The sequence below is a fragment of the Canis lupus genome, chromosome 27 (genome assembly GCF_003254725.2).
Source record: "Canis lupus dingo isolate Sandy chromosome 27, ASM325472v2, whole genome shotgun sequence".
NCBI lineage: Eukaryota > Metazoa > Chordata > Mammalia > Carnivora > Canidae > Canis > Canis lupus.
The window spans coordinates 2671553-2685960 of record NC_064269.1 but is presented as its reverse complement, the minus strand read 5'-3'; the positions used below and the strand labels follow the sequence as shown (position 1 = coordinate 2685960).

General features: G+C 59.2%; 1 protein-coding gene across 1 annotated transcript; it reads right to left on the bottom strand.

Moving 5' to 3' along the window:
• Nucleotides 1-1861: 1861 nt before the first annotated feature.
• On the bottom strand, nt 1862-13862 carry KRT82 (keratin 82). The gene is made up of 9 exons (XM_025458813.3): nt 13406-13862; nt 11360-11568; nt 9001-9061; nt 8253-8348; nt 7721-7885; nt 5557-5682; nt 3846-4066; nt 3584-3615; nt 1862-3072 (listed from the first exon to the last, which is right to left on the bottom strand). The coding sequence occupies exons 1-9, from the start codon at nt 13808-13810 to the stop codon at nt 2831-2833; spliced, it is 1557 nt and encodes a 518-aa protein (XP_025314598.1). The 5' UTR covers nt 13811-13862; the 3' UTR covers nt 1862-2830.
• Between the last annotated feature and the right edge of the window lie 546 nt (nt 13863-14408).

Below are 14408 nucleotides of genomic sequence, written 5' to 3'. Positions count from 1 at the left end.
GCTCAGCGGTTCAGCGCCGCCTTCAGCCCAGGGCGTGATCCTGGGGTCCCAGGATCGAGTCCCACATCGGGCTCCCGGTGCATGGAGCCTGCTTCTCCCTCTGCCTGTGTCTCTGCCTCTCTCTCTGTGTCTCTATGAATAAATAAATAAATAAATAAATAAATAAATAAATAAATAAATAAATCTTTAAAAAAAATGCACAGTCGGGTGGTTTTGGTATATGCTCAGGCACATGCAACCATCACCATAGTCCAACTTAGAACGTTTTCACCACTTCCAAAGGGAACTTTCAGCCATCACCCCCCACCCCATCTTCTCCTCCCTCCAGCCCTAAGCAACCGCTGATTTGCTTTCTGCCTCTATGGATTCCTCTCTTCTGGACTTGCATAGGAAAGGACTCGTCGAACAGCGATCTTCATGTCTGGCTTCTTTACTCGCCGTGCGTGATGTTTTCAAGGATCGTCCCTGTGGTAGCACGTGTGAGTGCTTCGTTCCCTTTCACCACCGGAAAGTATTCCATTGTGTGGACAGACTACGTTTTGATTATCCATTCATCCGTTGATGGACACTTGGGCTGTCCCCACCCTCTGGCTCTTGTGAATAATGCTGCTACGAGCACTCACATACAGGAGTTTGTGTGGACATGTGCTTTCATTTCTTCTGGGTGTACATGCCCACGAGGGAAGTGCCGGGTCCTACGGCCGCTCTGTGTTTAGAGGAAACGCCAGGCTGCTTTCCAAGGTGGTTGCACCATTTGACAGTCCCAACCGTGGGCTCTAGCTACTGCGTCTATACTACCTGTTGAGCAAGTCAACCCTGACTGGAGCTGTCTTGTTCATCACTGTGTCACCAGCTGCGGGGTGGCCTGACCCATAGCAGGTACTTGATAAATATATATCGAATGAATAAAAAAGTAAATGAATGGGTTCTTTTGAATATGCTGCTCCAGACTTCCACCCAGACTCTCTCCTCCTTACAAATCTTCTCTGTGAACCTCTCTCTGACCCCCTTTCCGGGCATAATCATTAGTTGCCTCTTCTTGTTGCTCCCATACTCTCTGCCTCTCATTATCTATGACTCCTCTCTGAGGCCAAGAGTCCCTCCAGGGTTAAGAGAGGGTCTGAGTCACCTCTGTATCACCCGCTTCTCATGCAGGGGTTGGCACAGAATAGATGCTCTGGATGGGGCCGTGGGGGAAGGGGAGCTGCACCCTGACACTCAGGAGAGGGGAGCCCCCATGGAGAGGTTGCAGTGGGCAGCTGGTTACAGGGGATCAGTGAGGCCACAGGAAGGATGTGGGGACCCCACAGAGGGTAGATAGAAATGCTCCTACCAACTCTCATCTCCAAGTCTTGGGGTTCCCAAAGAGGGAGAGGGGTCTGAGGGTCCTCCTTTTTGGCTGGGCTTCTACCCATCTGCACAGCTTTCCCCAGGCCTGTCCCTGACCTGCCCGGAGACTGGTCCAGGATGGGGAAGCAGAACCCAGGGCTTGGCGGCTGCTAAATATAGACATGATAGCCCCCTCCCCGCAACAGGCTTTCTCTGGGGCCTGTGCAGGGGACCATGAGGTGAGGAGGCCTATATGCACAAGGCCATGGTTTTTAACATGGCAAGTGTCTTGCAATCTATTGGGGTGTGATATGTGGATTTTAAATGCAAATCGTATGGATCCGCATTTATTCCACAGGCTGCTTACCAATCATCCATATGTAGCTTTTCCATCTGTATGATAACCTTCGTTTCCACTCCCAAGCCCCCCCATCCCAGCTCCCAGGTCCCAAAGCTGCTCATTGGTTCCCCTTCAGCCTCCTTGCACCCCACAGATCAGGTGGGGGTGCAAGAAATAATCCTGATGCCTGCAGTCTGTGAACAGTCAGTTTATTGGGAACAGAGAAGCCCAGAGGCTCATGGCAGAGATGGTGGCTCCCTGGGTGGGTGGCAGGATGCAACGCTAGGGGCCTCTGGGGAGACGGGGTCAGGGCGACACCTCCTTCTGTGCAGCCCCTGAGCCAAAGCCTCCCAGTTTCTGGGCAGCCCCATATCACTGTAGCCAGGAAAACCCGTTCACATCAGCCCAAAAGCAAGAGGTTCTAAAAGGAGACAGAGCAGGAGGTGGGGGGTTGGCCTGGGGCCGGGGAGGGCTATGTACAGAGGGTGGGGCGGGGGCTTGATTCCGCTGGGCCAAGGGTGTCAGCTCTCGACCGTCTCTCCGTCCAGTAAGTTCCCCACATCCCCTTGCCTTTGTTTTGGCATTTCCCGGCCGTCAGCTGCCAACGGGACTCAGGAAAAAGATGTATTTTCATAGTGTGAGTTCCGCAGCCCTGAGCAGGGAAATCTAGTGCCCAAAGACCGCCTCTTGATTCCGTGTGCCACCCGAGAGGGCCGTTAACAGGTCTAGAGCGATCCTGAAACGCGGGCACCTGGCTCCGGAACTCAGAGTGGGATTCGGGTGATCGCCGCGGCGCGTGTGTTAGCTGGGTGCTAAAAGGAGTTCGCTTTTCTCGGGGGCATGAGAGTGTAAGGGGGCGGGGAGCCTGCAGGGGTGTGGGGCCGGGAGACTGGCTCTGTGGGGAAACTTGCAGGGGACGGTCCACAAAGCGGAGCTTTGATGCCTTCACCCCCAGGGGCTGGCTCGGGGTGGCGCACAGCTAAGTGAAAGGTGACTCCTGAAGATGCCCGAGGGGCGCCTCTCAGAAAACCCCAGAGAAACCTGCGGTCGGTACAGGAAGGCGGGGTTTGGAAACATCCTTGTCTTCAGCTCTGGTTGGGGGACGGCATCCAGGCTGCGGGCTGGAAGCCTGTCCTTGGGCTTCCAGCCTCTGGGGCCGTGCTAACACTTGTGGGGGGAGGCGCTGCCCCCAGCGCCCACCTTCGTGCTGGGGCTCCTGCCGCTCACGCAGCCCAGTACCCCTTGGGGCTCGCAGGGGATGTAGACTTCGCCGGAGCCCACTACGCTGCAGCCCCCGCTGCTCTTGAGGACCCCAGGGGCCCCTGGGCAGTATTCGGTCCTCAGGACGGGTGTGCTGACCGTGCATGGCTCGTAGAGGACCGCGCCTTTGGAGCTGCTCACAGCTGTGGGAACAGGGAGGGCTGCTTAGGGTCCTGCGGCCTGTGGCTCTAAGGGCATTGCCCTGAGGTGTCTCAGCCAGGCCATCCCCCCGCCTGCTGCCACTCGCCAACGGACACCCCCACGCCAGCCACCGACTTTCTACTCTAGCCACAAAAAGTGCTTAGAAGCTGTCCTCTTCCTCCCAAAGCCTCGGCTTCCGCTTCACGCTTGTTTCTACTTGTCTGAGCCTGCTTCCCAACTGCTTTCTCCAGAGAGGCATCCCCTCGTCACGATGGTTCCCAGCAGCTTCTAGACCCCAAAGCACTGAGGCCCTGCTGCATATCTGCTCCTGATTCTGCCCCCCAAAGTGAAGTACAGCCTCTCCGTCTGGCCAGGAGCTCCCGGCAGATAGAGTTCCTCCTTGGGAGGGGGGGGCTTGCCCGCAGCCTGGGCAGCGGGCAGTGTGGCCTGTCCTTGTTGGGTTGATCGGCCCCCACGACCCCAGAGCCCCCGCAGGAATGCTCATCTACTCACAGATATTCACGGGCCCGATGCCCTCGCACAGCCTGGAGTGAGGGGAAGAAGACACAAGGAGACCGCGTCAGAGAGAGCAAGGCTGATGAAGGGGGGGGGGGCACCCATCCTCCTGCCCCCGCTGCGGCCCTGCACTGCGTGAAGGGGTGGCGCTGGGGATTCTGTGCCCTTTGGGGCTTCCCCCTGACCGTGGGGTGGGCAAGCGGAGCCCCAGGAAGCAGAGGGCGGGAGGACCTGGCCGTGATGGGCAGCCGGGCCTCACCTGTGCTCCTCGCCCTCCAGCAGCCGCCTGTAGGTGGCGATCTCGATGTCCAGGCCCAGCTTGGAGTTCATCACCTCCTGGTACTCCTTGAGCAGGCAGGCCATGTCCTGCTTGGCCTTCTGCAGGGCGGCCTCCAGCCCCGCCAGCTTGCACTTGGCGTCGCCGAGGGCCGCCTCGCCCTGCTGCTCTGCCTGCGTCACGGCGGCCTCCAGCTTGCAGCGCTGGGGGCAAGGGCACAGAAGGGCATTACTGGGGGCTCCCTGGAGCCCAACGCTGACTCTCAGAAAAACGGGGAGAACATGGTCATTAGGAGATAATTAAAAAAAAATATATATATATATAGGTCTCTGCCTCCAGTTCCTGGCACAGAACCCTAAAAGTCTTGCAAATCTCCCAAGTGGTAAGAGCATTAGGAGCATCTTTTGTTTTGATATTTGGTCTCGGACCTTGGGTTCTGACACAAAGTTCTCAAATCCCTTGGGATTCGTGGATGATAGCAGTGTCTTTTGTTCCAATGAGGTGAGTCTGGGTGAGTCCCGCATGGCTCCTGGGGGGCGGCTGGTCACCAGAACAACCAAGCCATGCCCAGAAGCTTGGAATTTTCAGCCCCCCAGCCCCATGACCAGAGAGAGGGAAGGAGCTGGAGATGGACTTAATAACTGGTCATGCCCAAGAGAGGAGGCCTCTACAAAATTCCCCAAAGTATGGGATTCACAGAGCTTCCAGGTTGGTGAACAAGTGGGGGTGCTGGGACGGTCGTGTGCCCAGAGAGGGGCATCGAGGTTCCGTGTCCTTCCCGTCTAGCCCGCCCTATGCCTCTCTTCCATCCGGACGTCCACCCGGATTCTTGATCATATCCTTTTATAACAAATGGCTAAATAGTGGCTGAACTGTTTCCCTGAGTTCCGTGAGCCACTCCAGCAAATTAATCGACTGGAAGAGGGGGTCGCGGGAACCTCTGATGGGTCAGAAGCACGGGTGACAACCTGGACCTGCCATGGGCATCTGAAGTGGGGGCGGTCGTGTGGGACCCTGACCCTGTGGGATCTGACCCTCTCTCCGGTTAGATAGTGTCGGAGCTGAGTTGAGGCATAGGACACCCGCTGGGTGGCATAACCGGCCGCGTGGGCAGATTTGTGAGTGTGGGAGTGAGTCGACAGTAAAGGGAACACATAGGAGGAGGAAGGGGATTTCCTTCTCAGTCGTGGTGACATGCCAGCTTCAAAGCTGCTGTGCATCTCGTCCTGGGGCCGTGACATCTGGTTTCTCCAGGGACGTGGGTCCAGCTCTACCTGTGACACTTCAAGGAGATCTTGGGGCTAAGACTTCAAGTGTCTGGCTGGGTTTCACCAGCCTAGGAGAACAGAGTGGGTCTGTGTTTATGGACACCTGGGAGTCACCTGGAATTTTTCAGGATCACAGGACTGGAGTCTTTGGGTTAGAAGGGGCCGTGGCGACCACCTTTTCTGTGCCCGCACCTAGGGGAGCATCCTTGCTATTTCCCCTGTGACCAAAGGTTGCTTAGGGTCCGTCGGGACCTCGCTGTCTCCCAAGGCCGCTCCTGCCTGCGGTGGGCCAGCTTCTGTACCGACGGCCTGCGCCCCCCGGAGTGAGGGCCAGACGTCCATCCCCTCCTCCCCGCGCTCCCAGGGAGAACGGTGCCGCCCCGGGACAGCGCGGTGGGGCCTCCCACCAGGCTTCCTGGCCTCACCTGGGCTTTCACGGCCTCAATCTCTTGCTGAAGCCGCTGGATCAGCTTGTTCATCTCCAGGATCTCGTTCTTGCGGTTGCGGAGGTTGTCACAGTGGTTCCCGGCTGTCAGCCGCAGCTCCTCATACTGCAGGGACCCCGGGAGCCGGCGGTCAGAGCCCGGCCCCGCACCCGCACCCGACCCCGCCCCCGCAGTGCAGCGCCCCTTCTCACAGTCGGGAGTCTCTCCTCCCGTGGCTGCCTCGCCCAGGCTCTCGGGATTCTCACGCTTGGGCTGCTCCCCGGCCCCTTTGCATTTCTGGTCAGTTTGGGGGTCCTTTCCTGGGCGGCTGCTTATTTCCTTCCCCAGCTCCGAACCTTCAAACTTATTAAACGCCGCTCCTAGCTCTCCTTCTCTCTGTTTAGCTGTTCTGCGGCTCTTCTTCGTCCCCCTCGCCCAGAGCCCCAGGGTCTCCTGAGCGCTCCTTCCCCTTTAGCCTTCCCTCTTGGATCCTAGGAGGGGTTTCTGTGCTCGGCCTGCGAGGCCTAACGGATCCGGGAGTGAGGACAAACCGCATCGGCCTCACCAGGGTGAGAACCTTCGGATATTCTCCTCCAAAACCATTGAAAACAGAATGCAACGTTACTTCCTACTCTGGCTTAACTTTTTTTTTAAACCATTGCAGCAAAAAAAATAAATAAATAAATAAATAAATAAATAAATAAATAAATAAAATAAAAATAAAATAAAATCAAATAAATAAATAAACCATTGCAGCTCCTAAATCAATCTCTGAATCATGTTTTATCGATCACACCTATAGATGCGAGAAATTAGCCGACTTTAGGTTTTCTGCCCATGATGGATGGGAGCCCTTTGCACAGAGAAGGCAAAATAAGTGATTAAGCACAAATCACTCCCTTGGGCTCTTTTGTTATTCGGCTGCTGCGACAAAGCCTACAGCTGCCCAACCAATGTGCACCCTCCTCTTCTTCCAAAGAGCTCTGTTTCTGTTTGGGGTGGCAGCGAGCCTCAGAAGGGAGGCCTGGCTTTTGCATTAATGAGGTCTGTGGGTAAGGCTTCCAGGAAAGCTGTTTCGAGTGGGGGAGAACCCAGCTGGCCTGTGTCTTTTGCCCCGTGTTCTTCTTCCTACCTGGAACGAGCATGCGAGATTAGCAATATGGCAGCCTCATTGGGACATGAGGCGACCGTGGGGACTATGGCAACGTTAAGGACGGCAGAGCAGAAAGCTGGAAGGAGCCGTGTCCCTGACGGCAACAGAAAACCCCTGTGTCATCTGTGGGCAGTCTATTTCCGTGGCCTCTTTGCGGGCAGGGACGGTGTGACTCTCAGTATCCTCATGGTCCATCCATGCCACCCCAGTAAGGCCGTCCTTCCCTGGCCTGCCCTATTTAAAACCTCATTCCCGAACCACTCCCTTCACTTCACGCTGATTGGTTTTCTTCAAAGCACACGCCACCGCCTCACACACATCCACGGTACTGAGTCACCCCGTTTATCGCCGGGCCCTCCCCTGCTGCCCCTGCCTCTAAAAGGAAAGTGACCCGAAGGCAGGGTTTGCCGTCCGTTCTGTAACCTGCTGGGATCCAGCCCTAGGACGGTGCGTGGCATATGACGGATGCTCGACAAACGGTTGTTGGATGAATAAATGACGGAGCGAATGAATGCGTGGTGCCTTTCACAGACAGGGCGGGAGACACGGAGGTGATACTAGTCGTGAAATCAAGTTGCCCTCGGGGGTATCAAGCTCCCTCCCAGCAAGCACCTGATTCCCTAAGTCTGGGGCCGCCTTAACGACCGCTCGGTGCCCTGCCATTAGCGACCGTTGCGCCACAGCCTCCCCGACGCCCCGAAGCCCAGGGCCCTCTTTGCAGCCATTGCCAATTAGTGCCTCCTGAGTGCTGCTTAGAGGAAGGCCTCCAGGGCGTCTGTGCGTGGGGAGCGCTGGGACGCCCCGGCGCCCTGATGACAGGCCTGGGCTGTCGGTGGGGTCCCCTCCCACACCCTCTGCGGGGACCTGGCCTGGGGCCTGGCAGAAACAACAGGACCCGAGGCTCATGGGGTTCCCTATGGCTGTGGTGCAATGCAGCCCTCGTCACCCTCTCACTCGCTCCCTGGGGGACAGGGGGCTGGGGTCCCCACCCCGTCCTGCCCGGGGCCTCACCCGGCTCTGGTACCAGGCCTCAGCTTCGGCTTTGCTGCGGCTGGCGATGTCGTCATACTGGGCCTTGATCTCGGCGATGATGCCATCCACGTCCAGCTCCCGGCTGTTGTCCATCTTCACAATGACGGAGGTCTCGGAGATCTGAGACTGGAGCAGGCACATCTCCTGGGGTGATGGGGGGGGCGGCAGGTGGGAAGGCGGGAGTATTTTGAGGATGGAGACGGGAGGGGACAGCTCTCGCCTTCCCAGAGCAGATTTGCACGGCACCTTGCGTAGCTGTCTCGAGCCTCCCGTCACCAACCTACTCCTCGTCCCCCCTCTAGTTATGCAGACCCAAGAGCCGAGGCTTGGCCCCTGTGACTCCTGGGAGCCTCCCCGCCTGAGAACCAGCTGTTTGAGCCGATTTCTTCCGGGGCTCACCTTTGGGGCCGCCTGCCCTGGACAGCACCCGCTGGCAGGAGCGCTCCCTCCCCACCGTGCCCACCCAGCCGGCCCCTGACTGAGCATCTGTGGGCGGTGGGGCTGCAGGTACCTCTTCGTACAGGCCTTTCAGGAAGTCAATCTCCTGGACCAGAGCCTCAGCGTTGGTCTCCAGGTCAGCCTTTATCAGGAAGGCCGTGTCCACCTCCTGCAGCCAAGCAGAGACAACCATAACCTGGGGCCGGGGGACCACGAGACGGCCACCCCCTCTTCCCACTGGGCCACCTCCCAGGCAGGCCGGTGGCGGGTGTGAGACCACGTGCAGGCCTGCGTGGAAGTGGAAAGGCGACAAAGCCAAGGATGGAGGGAGGGGTCCCAGCCCAGGACCCCGTGCCTGAACCTGGCACCCTGATGGGGAAGGCTCTGATGGAGCTGGTTTTGAAGGGGCCTTGACTGCGGCTTCTCTGAGTCCGCTTTGTGAAGCACGGGCCAGAGAGCACCTCGGTGCTATCGTTTTCCTCTTTTGTGGTCCGAGCCAGTTTCTGTTTGATTTTTGATTTGGCCTGGGCTGTATCTCCAACCGCTAGGGCAGGTGTACGTACGACCCTAACGGGTCGGGACCACGTGAGCCGGGAGTGGAGGCGGGTCAATCACTGCCTTTCTGCAAGAAGTGGGGGAAAGCTGGCTTTCCTCTTTCCCAGCGTCAGTGGGGTTGGCCCTAGGCCCCGAGGGGTGAGAGGCCCCGTCGGGGGGTGGGGGGTGGGCTGCGGACACGTGTGGACCCTGTCAGGGGCTGAGTGTGGCGAGGCCACCTGGGCCGGCTGGGGGGGCTTCTGTCTCCCTGGGACCGACCCCCTCACCTTCTTCAAGGCGACAAACTCATTCTCGGCGCAGGGCCGCAGGGAGAGCTCCTCTTCATACCTGGTGGATGGGCGGGAAGAAATATCCTAGTCTGGCTTGGGGTTTGGAAGCAGCCTTGGTATCCAGCCTGAGGGAGGGCCGGTGGGGGAGGGAGGAGGGGAATCCTGCCTCTCACTGCCTTAGCGCCCTAAGGACCCCGTCGTCACTGGACACCTCCAGGCCCTCCAGCCGCTCAGGACAGAGCACTGTCGCCATGGCCTCTCCGTAGCCACCTTGCGTGCTTATCTCCCTCCCCGCCGCCCAGTAGCCTGTTCCTGTGATTAGTCATCTTCTGGGAAGTCCTTCTTAAGGCCCCCTTCATTCCACCTTGCTGCCCAGGAAGCCCATCTCATCCAGCTGTTTGCTCTGGGAAGGTGTTGAGGAGTTGGCTGCCTGCAGCTGGCACCTCTGTCTCTCCTCGGGGTGGTTCTCAGATCGGGCTGCAGACCCTGGAGTCCCAGCCCGCCCGGTCCTTCCCCGCCAGGAGAGGTCTGAGCCGGGCCTCCACTTGCAGCTCACTTGCAGAGGTAGCAATTACCCACTTTACCGAGCCGTGGAGACAGCCCGACCACCTCCTCCAGGCTCCGAGGGAGCTCCTCGCCCACTCACTGTCGCCCTGGGCAGCGGAACCAGGGCCAGGGGTTCCCTGTGGCCAGGATGACTCAGTCTGCCGAGGGATGTGGAGCCATTAAACGCCTCACTGAGCTTCCCGACGCCCGTCCTTCCTTATTCCGGCCTCAGCGTGGGCCCGGCAGCCGGAGCCTTCTGTCCGGGTGCGAATCCCAGCTTGGTCAGGTGCTAGCCACGTGACTCTGGGTAAGGGACTCGGGTCGGGGACCTGTGGGAGCCTCAGCTTCATCATGTACAGAACGAGAATAACCCCGGTCCGGCCTCACGGAGCTGCCGCGAGCCAACACGGGCCACGGGTTAGTGTCTGTCCGGCACGCGGACGCCACCAGTGCTGGCCGTGACCGGCAAAACGGCGCTTCGTCTCATCCCTCTACCCCCACCGCCACTTCCCAGCCCAAAGTCCTCCTTGTGAGCTGCAAACCACATCTCCCGCCGAGAAGGGCATCGCCCCTGCCGCAAGGGCCGGCCTTGCCGTGCCTCTCCTGTCGGGCTCCGCTTGAGTGGTCTCACCTGGCGCACTCTGGCCCCTCTTATCACCTGCTCCCATCCCTTCCCCTTTACTGGGATCTACTTTGGACTCCCCTTTTGTAAGGCCCAACTGGAATGAAATTTCATCATGGCCCCGAGCAAATGGCACCTCCTCCGGGGAGCTCTCCTGGGCCCCGTGTGCACTCTCAATGTCTGGGCTTTCTTCTCCGCCTCCGTCCTGTCTCCCGTCATCACTGTTGGATCGTGTGCGTGGAGGTCTGTGCCCGACGGGGACATCTTGAGGGCAGGAGCCAGCTCAGCACAGGGTCTGGCACCAAGTAGGCATGTGACCGACACCTGCAGCTCAAGCGCCTGCCACGTGGCTCCATGCCGCTGATGCACGTCCCCTGGGAACCATTGCTCTGAGCATACTTGCCCTGCTTCTTGTCAATGGAAACGTGTCTCTCTCTACCTTCCCCCAGCAACCTGTGCTCCCAGGGGACCCTGGGCCCAGAGACACCCTCCTAGGACCCATGAGGCAGTGTGTCTGGGCCTCAAGCCTCTTGCAGGCACTGGACCTAGAAGCCTGCTCTTGGTTGACATCTATTTCCTGGCTACCTTCTCCTGCGAGTCAGGCCGGGAGCTGAACCTTAAACACAAGAACTGGGGACGTAGAGCCCTGAAGGTGAGGAGGGGTGATGGCTTCCAGCTGTGGACACCGGGTCTGGAAGCTGGATGTTGGGGAGTGAGAGGAAACGTGGGCTGTGGTGGCAGCTTGGGTGCCGTCCCGAGAGGAGCCGAGAGGGGCTTATCAGGGGAAGGGACAGCGGGAGCAAAAGCTTGAACGGAAGAGGGTTTGGGGGGCGAGTTTGGGGAATGAGACATAGTTCCGCACCTGGACGGGGATGGTTGGAAGATACAGCAGGGCGGGTGGTGGAGCGGAGCCCCGGCTGCTGGAAAAGGCGGGAGCAAGAACGGGTACCACGTTGGGATGACTGAGCGAGCGTGGGGCAAGGGAGGTGCAGACAAACACACAACCTCAGAGCTTCTACCGCGAGCTCTGCCCCACGGGTGGTGTCCCCGGCGCTGTGCCTGTGTCATCCCGCTGCACTGATGCCTCACCTAATCAACCAAGTTTTAGGCCTCCCGTTGCATAGGTGGGGAAACTGAGGCCCAGGCTGTTGCACGTGCCTTGGAGGGGTGAAAGTGGGCCACACTCACTTTTTCTTGTAGCTTTCCAGTGCGTCCTGGAGGCTGCAGAGCTCCGACTCTAGCCTGGCCCGATCGCCCGCCACGCAGTCCAGCTGCCTCCGAAGGGCGCAGATGTAGGCCTCGAAGATGGGCTCTATGTTACTCTGGCAGCATCTCTGCTGCTGCATGAAGTTCCACTTGGTCTCCAGCAGCTTGTTCTTCTGCTCCAGGAACCGGACCTGCAGCCAAGCACAGGATGTCACCGGAGAGCAGGGAGCTGGGGACCACGGCTGGGAGCCTCTAAGAGGTGGCGGGTGGGTGGGCAGCGCGCTCTTGCTCCCGGCACGCTGCCGCCAGCGAGCTGCAATTTTCAGATGAGGCTGTCCGCATAGACTGGCCCCTGAGGATGTGTCTCCACAGCTCCCGTGCCCCAGGGGAGCTTTCCTAAGACCCCCACTTTCCACCCAGGGGTCGCGCATTGTCATGGAAGGAGTACTGGCCCCAGAGGCCACCTTCCAGCGCTGCCTGCCGACCTCCCACGAGCCTTGCGACCTTGGCCAACACATCCTGTCCCTTGGAGCCTCGCTTGGCTTCCTAAGGCTCCTGCGTGGTATCGGGTATGGGAAGCACTTCGTGAGTCCTCATACTGGTGTCAGCCGGTGACACTACGCCTGGGAGTTCAGGCTTGCTTTGGTCGCAGCCCAGGGACACTCAGGGGAGGTCAGGTCGAAGACTTTGTCCCAGGACTCCAAGCCCTTTCCCCTGACTCTGCTGCGCTCTGTGTGGCTGCGTCCAAAATGTGTCCCTGTCACGGCAACGGGGAGAGCTCCCGCCAGCCGGGCTTCTCCCTTTGTGGGCTTAGAACCCGAGATTGGGAGAAGCCGAGTGAGCCCATCACGGCCACACCATCAGCTGCTGGCGGAGGGAGCACGGCGCCCGATCCTTGAGAGGAATCTGCGGGGCCAGCGATGTGGCCCTACGTCCGGAGCCGCCCCCGAGGTGCTGCGATGTTGCTGATGATCAGGGCCCAGAACCTAATGAGCTTTAAAGGTAAAACTGTGGGCAGCCCCGGTGGCTCAGCGGTTTGGCGCCGCCTTCGGCTCAGGGCCTGATCCTGGGGACCTGGGATCGAGTCCCACGTGGGGCTCCCTGCATGGAGCCTGCTTCTCCCTTTCCCTGTGTCTCTGCCCCTCTCTCTGTGTCTCTCATGCATAAATAAATAAAATATTAAAAAAAAAGATAAAACTGCAAGTGGGACAGTTCTCATTTACTAAAATAAGTTTCTTTCTGGAACACTTTTAGGTATATGACCTCGTTTGATTCCCCCATTGCCACGGCCCTTCCCCGCGGGCGGCCAGCGCCCTGAGGCTGAGAAGTGACAGCGTTGGCACAGGGCCTCGGGGAGCCGGCACGAGTGGGGCCAACGCCAGGGCTCAGGCCGCCTGACTTCTGACCCAGGATTCTTTGCCCTCCGCCCGGGGCTGGGGGCAGCAGAAACACCGGCTCAGCCCCTGATCCCAAGAGCCTCCCCGGTTGTCGGGACAGGTGCAAAGGCACCTGCTTGAAGTCTGCTCGGTCACTTCTGTGCCTTTCAAGGCTTGGATGACAGCGACCCTGTGTTCCCAGCTCTGAGTGCTCCATCTTCTCCTCCTACCAGGCCTACACCGGAGGCAAGCGTGGGGTCAGGGGGCCCATCCCTGCCTCCAGACCCAAGGGTCTTGCCCCCGCTCAGGCACTCAGAAGGCGGCCCTATCGTTAGAGCCTCCTCTGCCTCATTGGTTTTTCTTTTTGGCTCTATCATTGCTTTGGAAGTTCCTCTTATAGTCTGACCTCAGGCAGCCCTGGTGATTTCATCAGATGTTGTTCAGAGAGAGATGACAAGAGAGTAAGACAAGAACCAGCAGGTAGAAATGTCTAGTGCTGAGCCCGACCGAAGCGGCTTTCAAGGGTTCGTGGTCATGCCGTGCGGCAGAGGCCAATCACCGCGGCTTCCCAGTTGCCTCTCCCTGCCTCCCTGGACCAGACGCGAGGCGCTCTCTGCCCCCACAGCCCCGGAGCGTGGCGCCTCCCTGTTACCTTGTTGATGAAGGATGCAAAGCGGTTATTCAGGCACTTGATCTGCTCCTTCTCGTCCCTTTTCACCCTCTGCACAGCCGGGTCGATCTCCAGCTCGAGTGGGACCAGCAGGCTCTCGTTGATGGTGACGGGGGCGATGCAGGCCGAGGGTCCGGAGACGGCCCCCACTCGGTACCCGAAGCTAGGCAGGCCGCACCTGGAGGCCACCCGGGGCCTCCCGAAGCCCACGTTGCACAGGCTCCGGGAGCCCAGGCAGCCCAGGGCTCGGAGGCCCCCCCCGCCCCCGGGCCGGCACGGCCCCTTGCTCACTGCATGGTGGGCGACCATCCGGGGCAGCACCGCCGAGCACGAGCTGAAGCTCTGACCGCCGCACCTGGAGCCCAGCTGGAAGGAGCGGCACGACATGGCGGGACAGAGGCAGAGAGGCACAGAGGCGGCCGGCGGGGAGAGCTCGAGGGCCCAGTTATCAGGCCAGCCCAGCTTCCACCCTTTTATCTGGTGGTGGACGGAGGGCTGGGCAGGGTCAAACCCCAAATCACCATTAACAAGTTTATAAGCTTGGGATATTGGCAGCTGCTAAGTACCAAGGTGGATAATTAGGGTAGCAGAGAGCAAAGGGAAGGAGCCAGTGGACAGTGCTGGTGTCCTCTTTCCTTGTTTATGGGGGTGACGAAAGCGGCCCGCCAGACAGGCGTTTGGCATGCTGGGTGGCTCAGCATCGAGGAAAGGGAGAGTTAGGACTTCATGCCATTTCATGGCAGGGAGAGGCATGAATTATACGCCCCTGTTGCCCAAGACTAGAGGCAAATTAACTACGCTTGGGGATGCTCTATTTCCCCAAGGCTGCTTTTCTGCCAACGTGCCAGACCCTCCACGGGTTCCTAGGTGCCCTAGAAGCTCCCTGGGAGAGAGGATTTTGGAGTGGGCGAAGCCTCCCCAAGCCAGCTGGGCCCTGCCCCTCAGGTCAGGCGGGTGCTGGCTGTGGCTTAGTGTCACTAGGGCT

Coding starts and splice junctions, on each gene's coding strand:
- KRT82 (XM_025458813.3), bottom strand. CDS start 13,810: ATGTCGTGCCGCTCCTTCCAGCTGGGCTCCAGGTGCGGCGGTCAGAGC. Junction 9,062..11,359: donor CTGGAAAGCTACAAGAAAAA/GTGAGTGTGGCC, acceptor CCCATCCACCAG/GTATGAAGAGGAGCTCTCCC. Junction 8,349..9,000: donor AGTTTGTCGCCTTGAAGAAG/GTGAGGGGGTCG, acceptor GCTTGGCTGCAG/GAGGTGGACACGGCCTTCCT.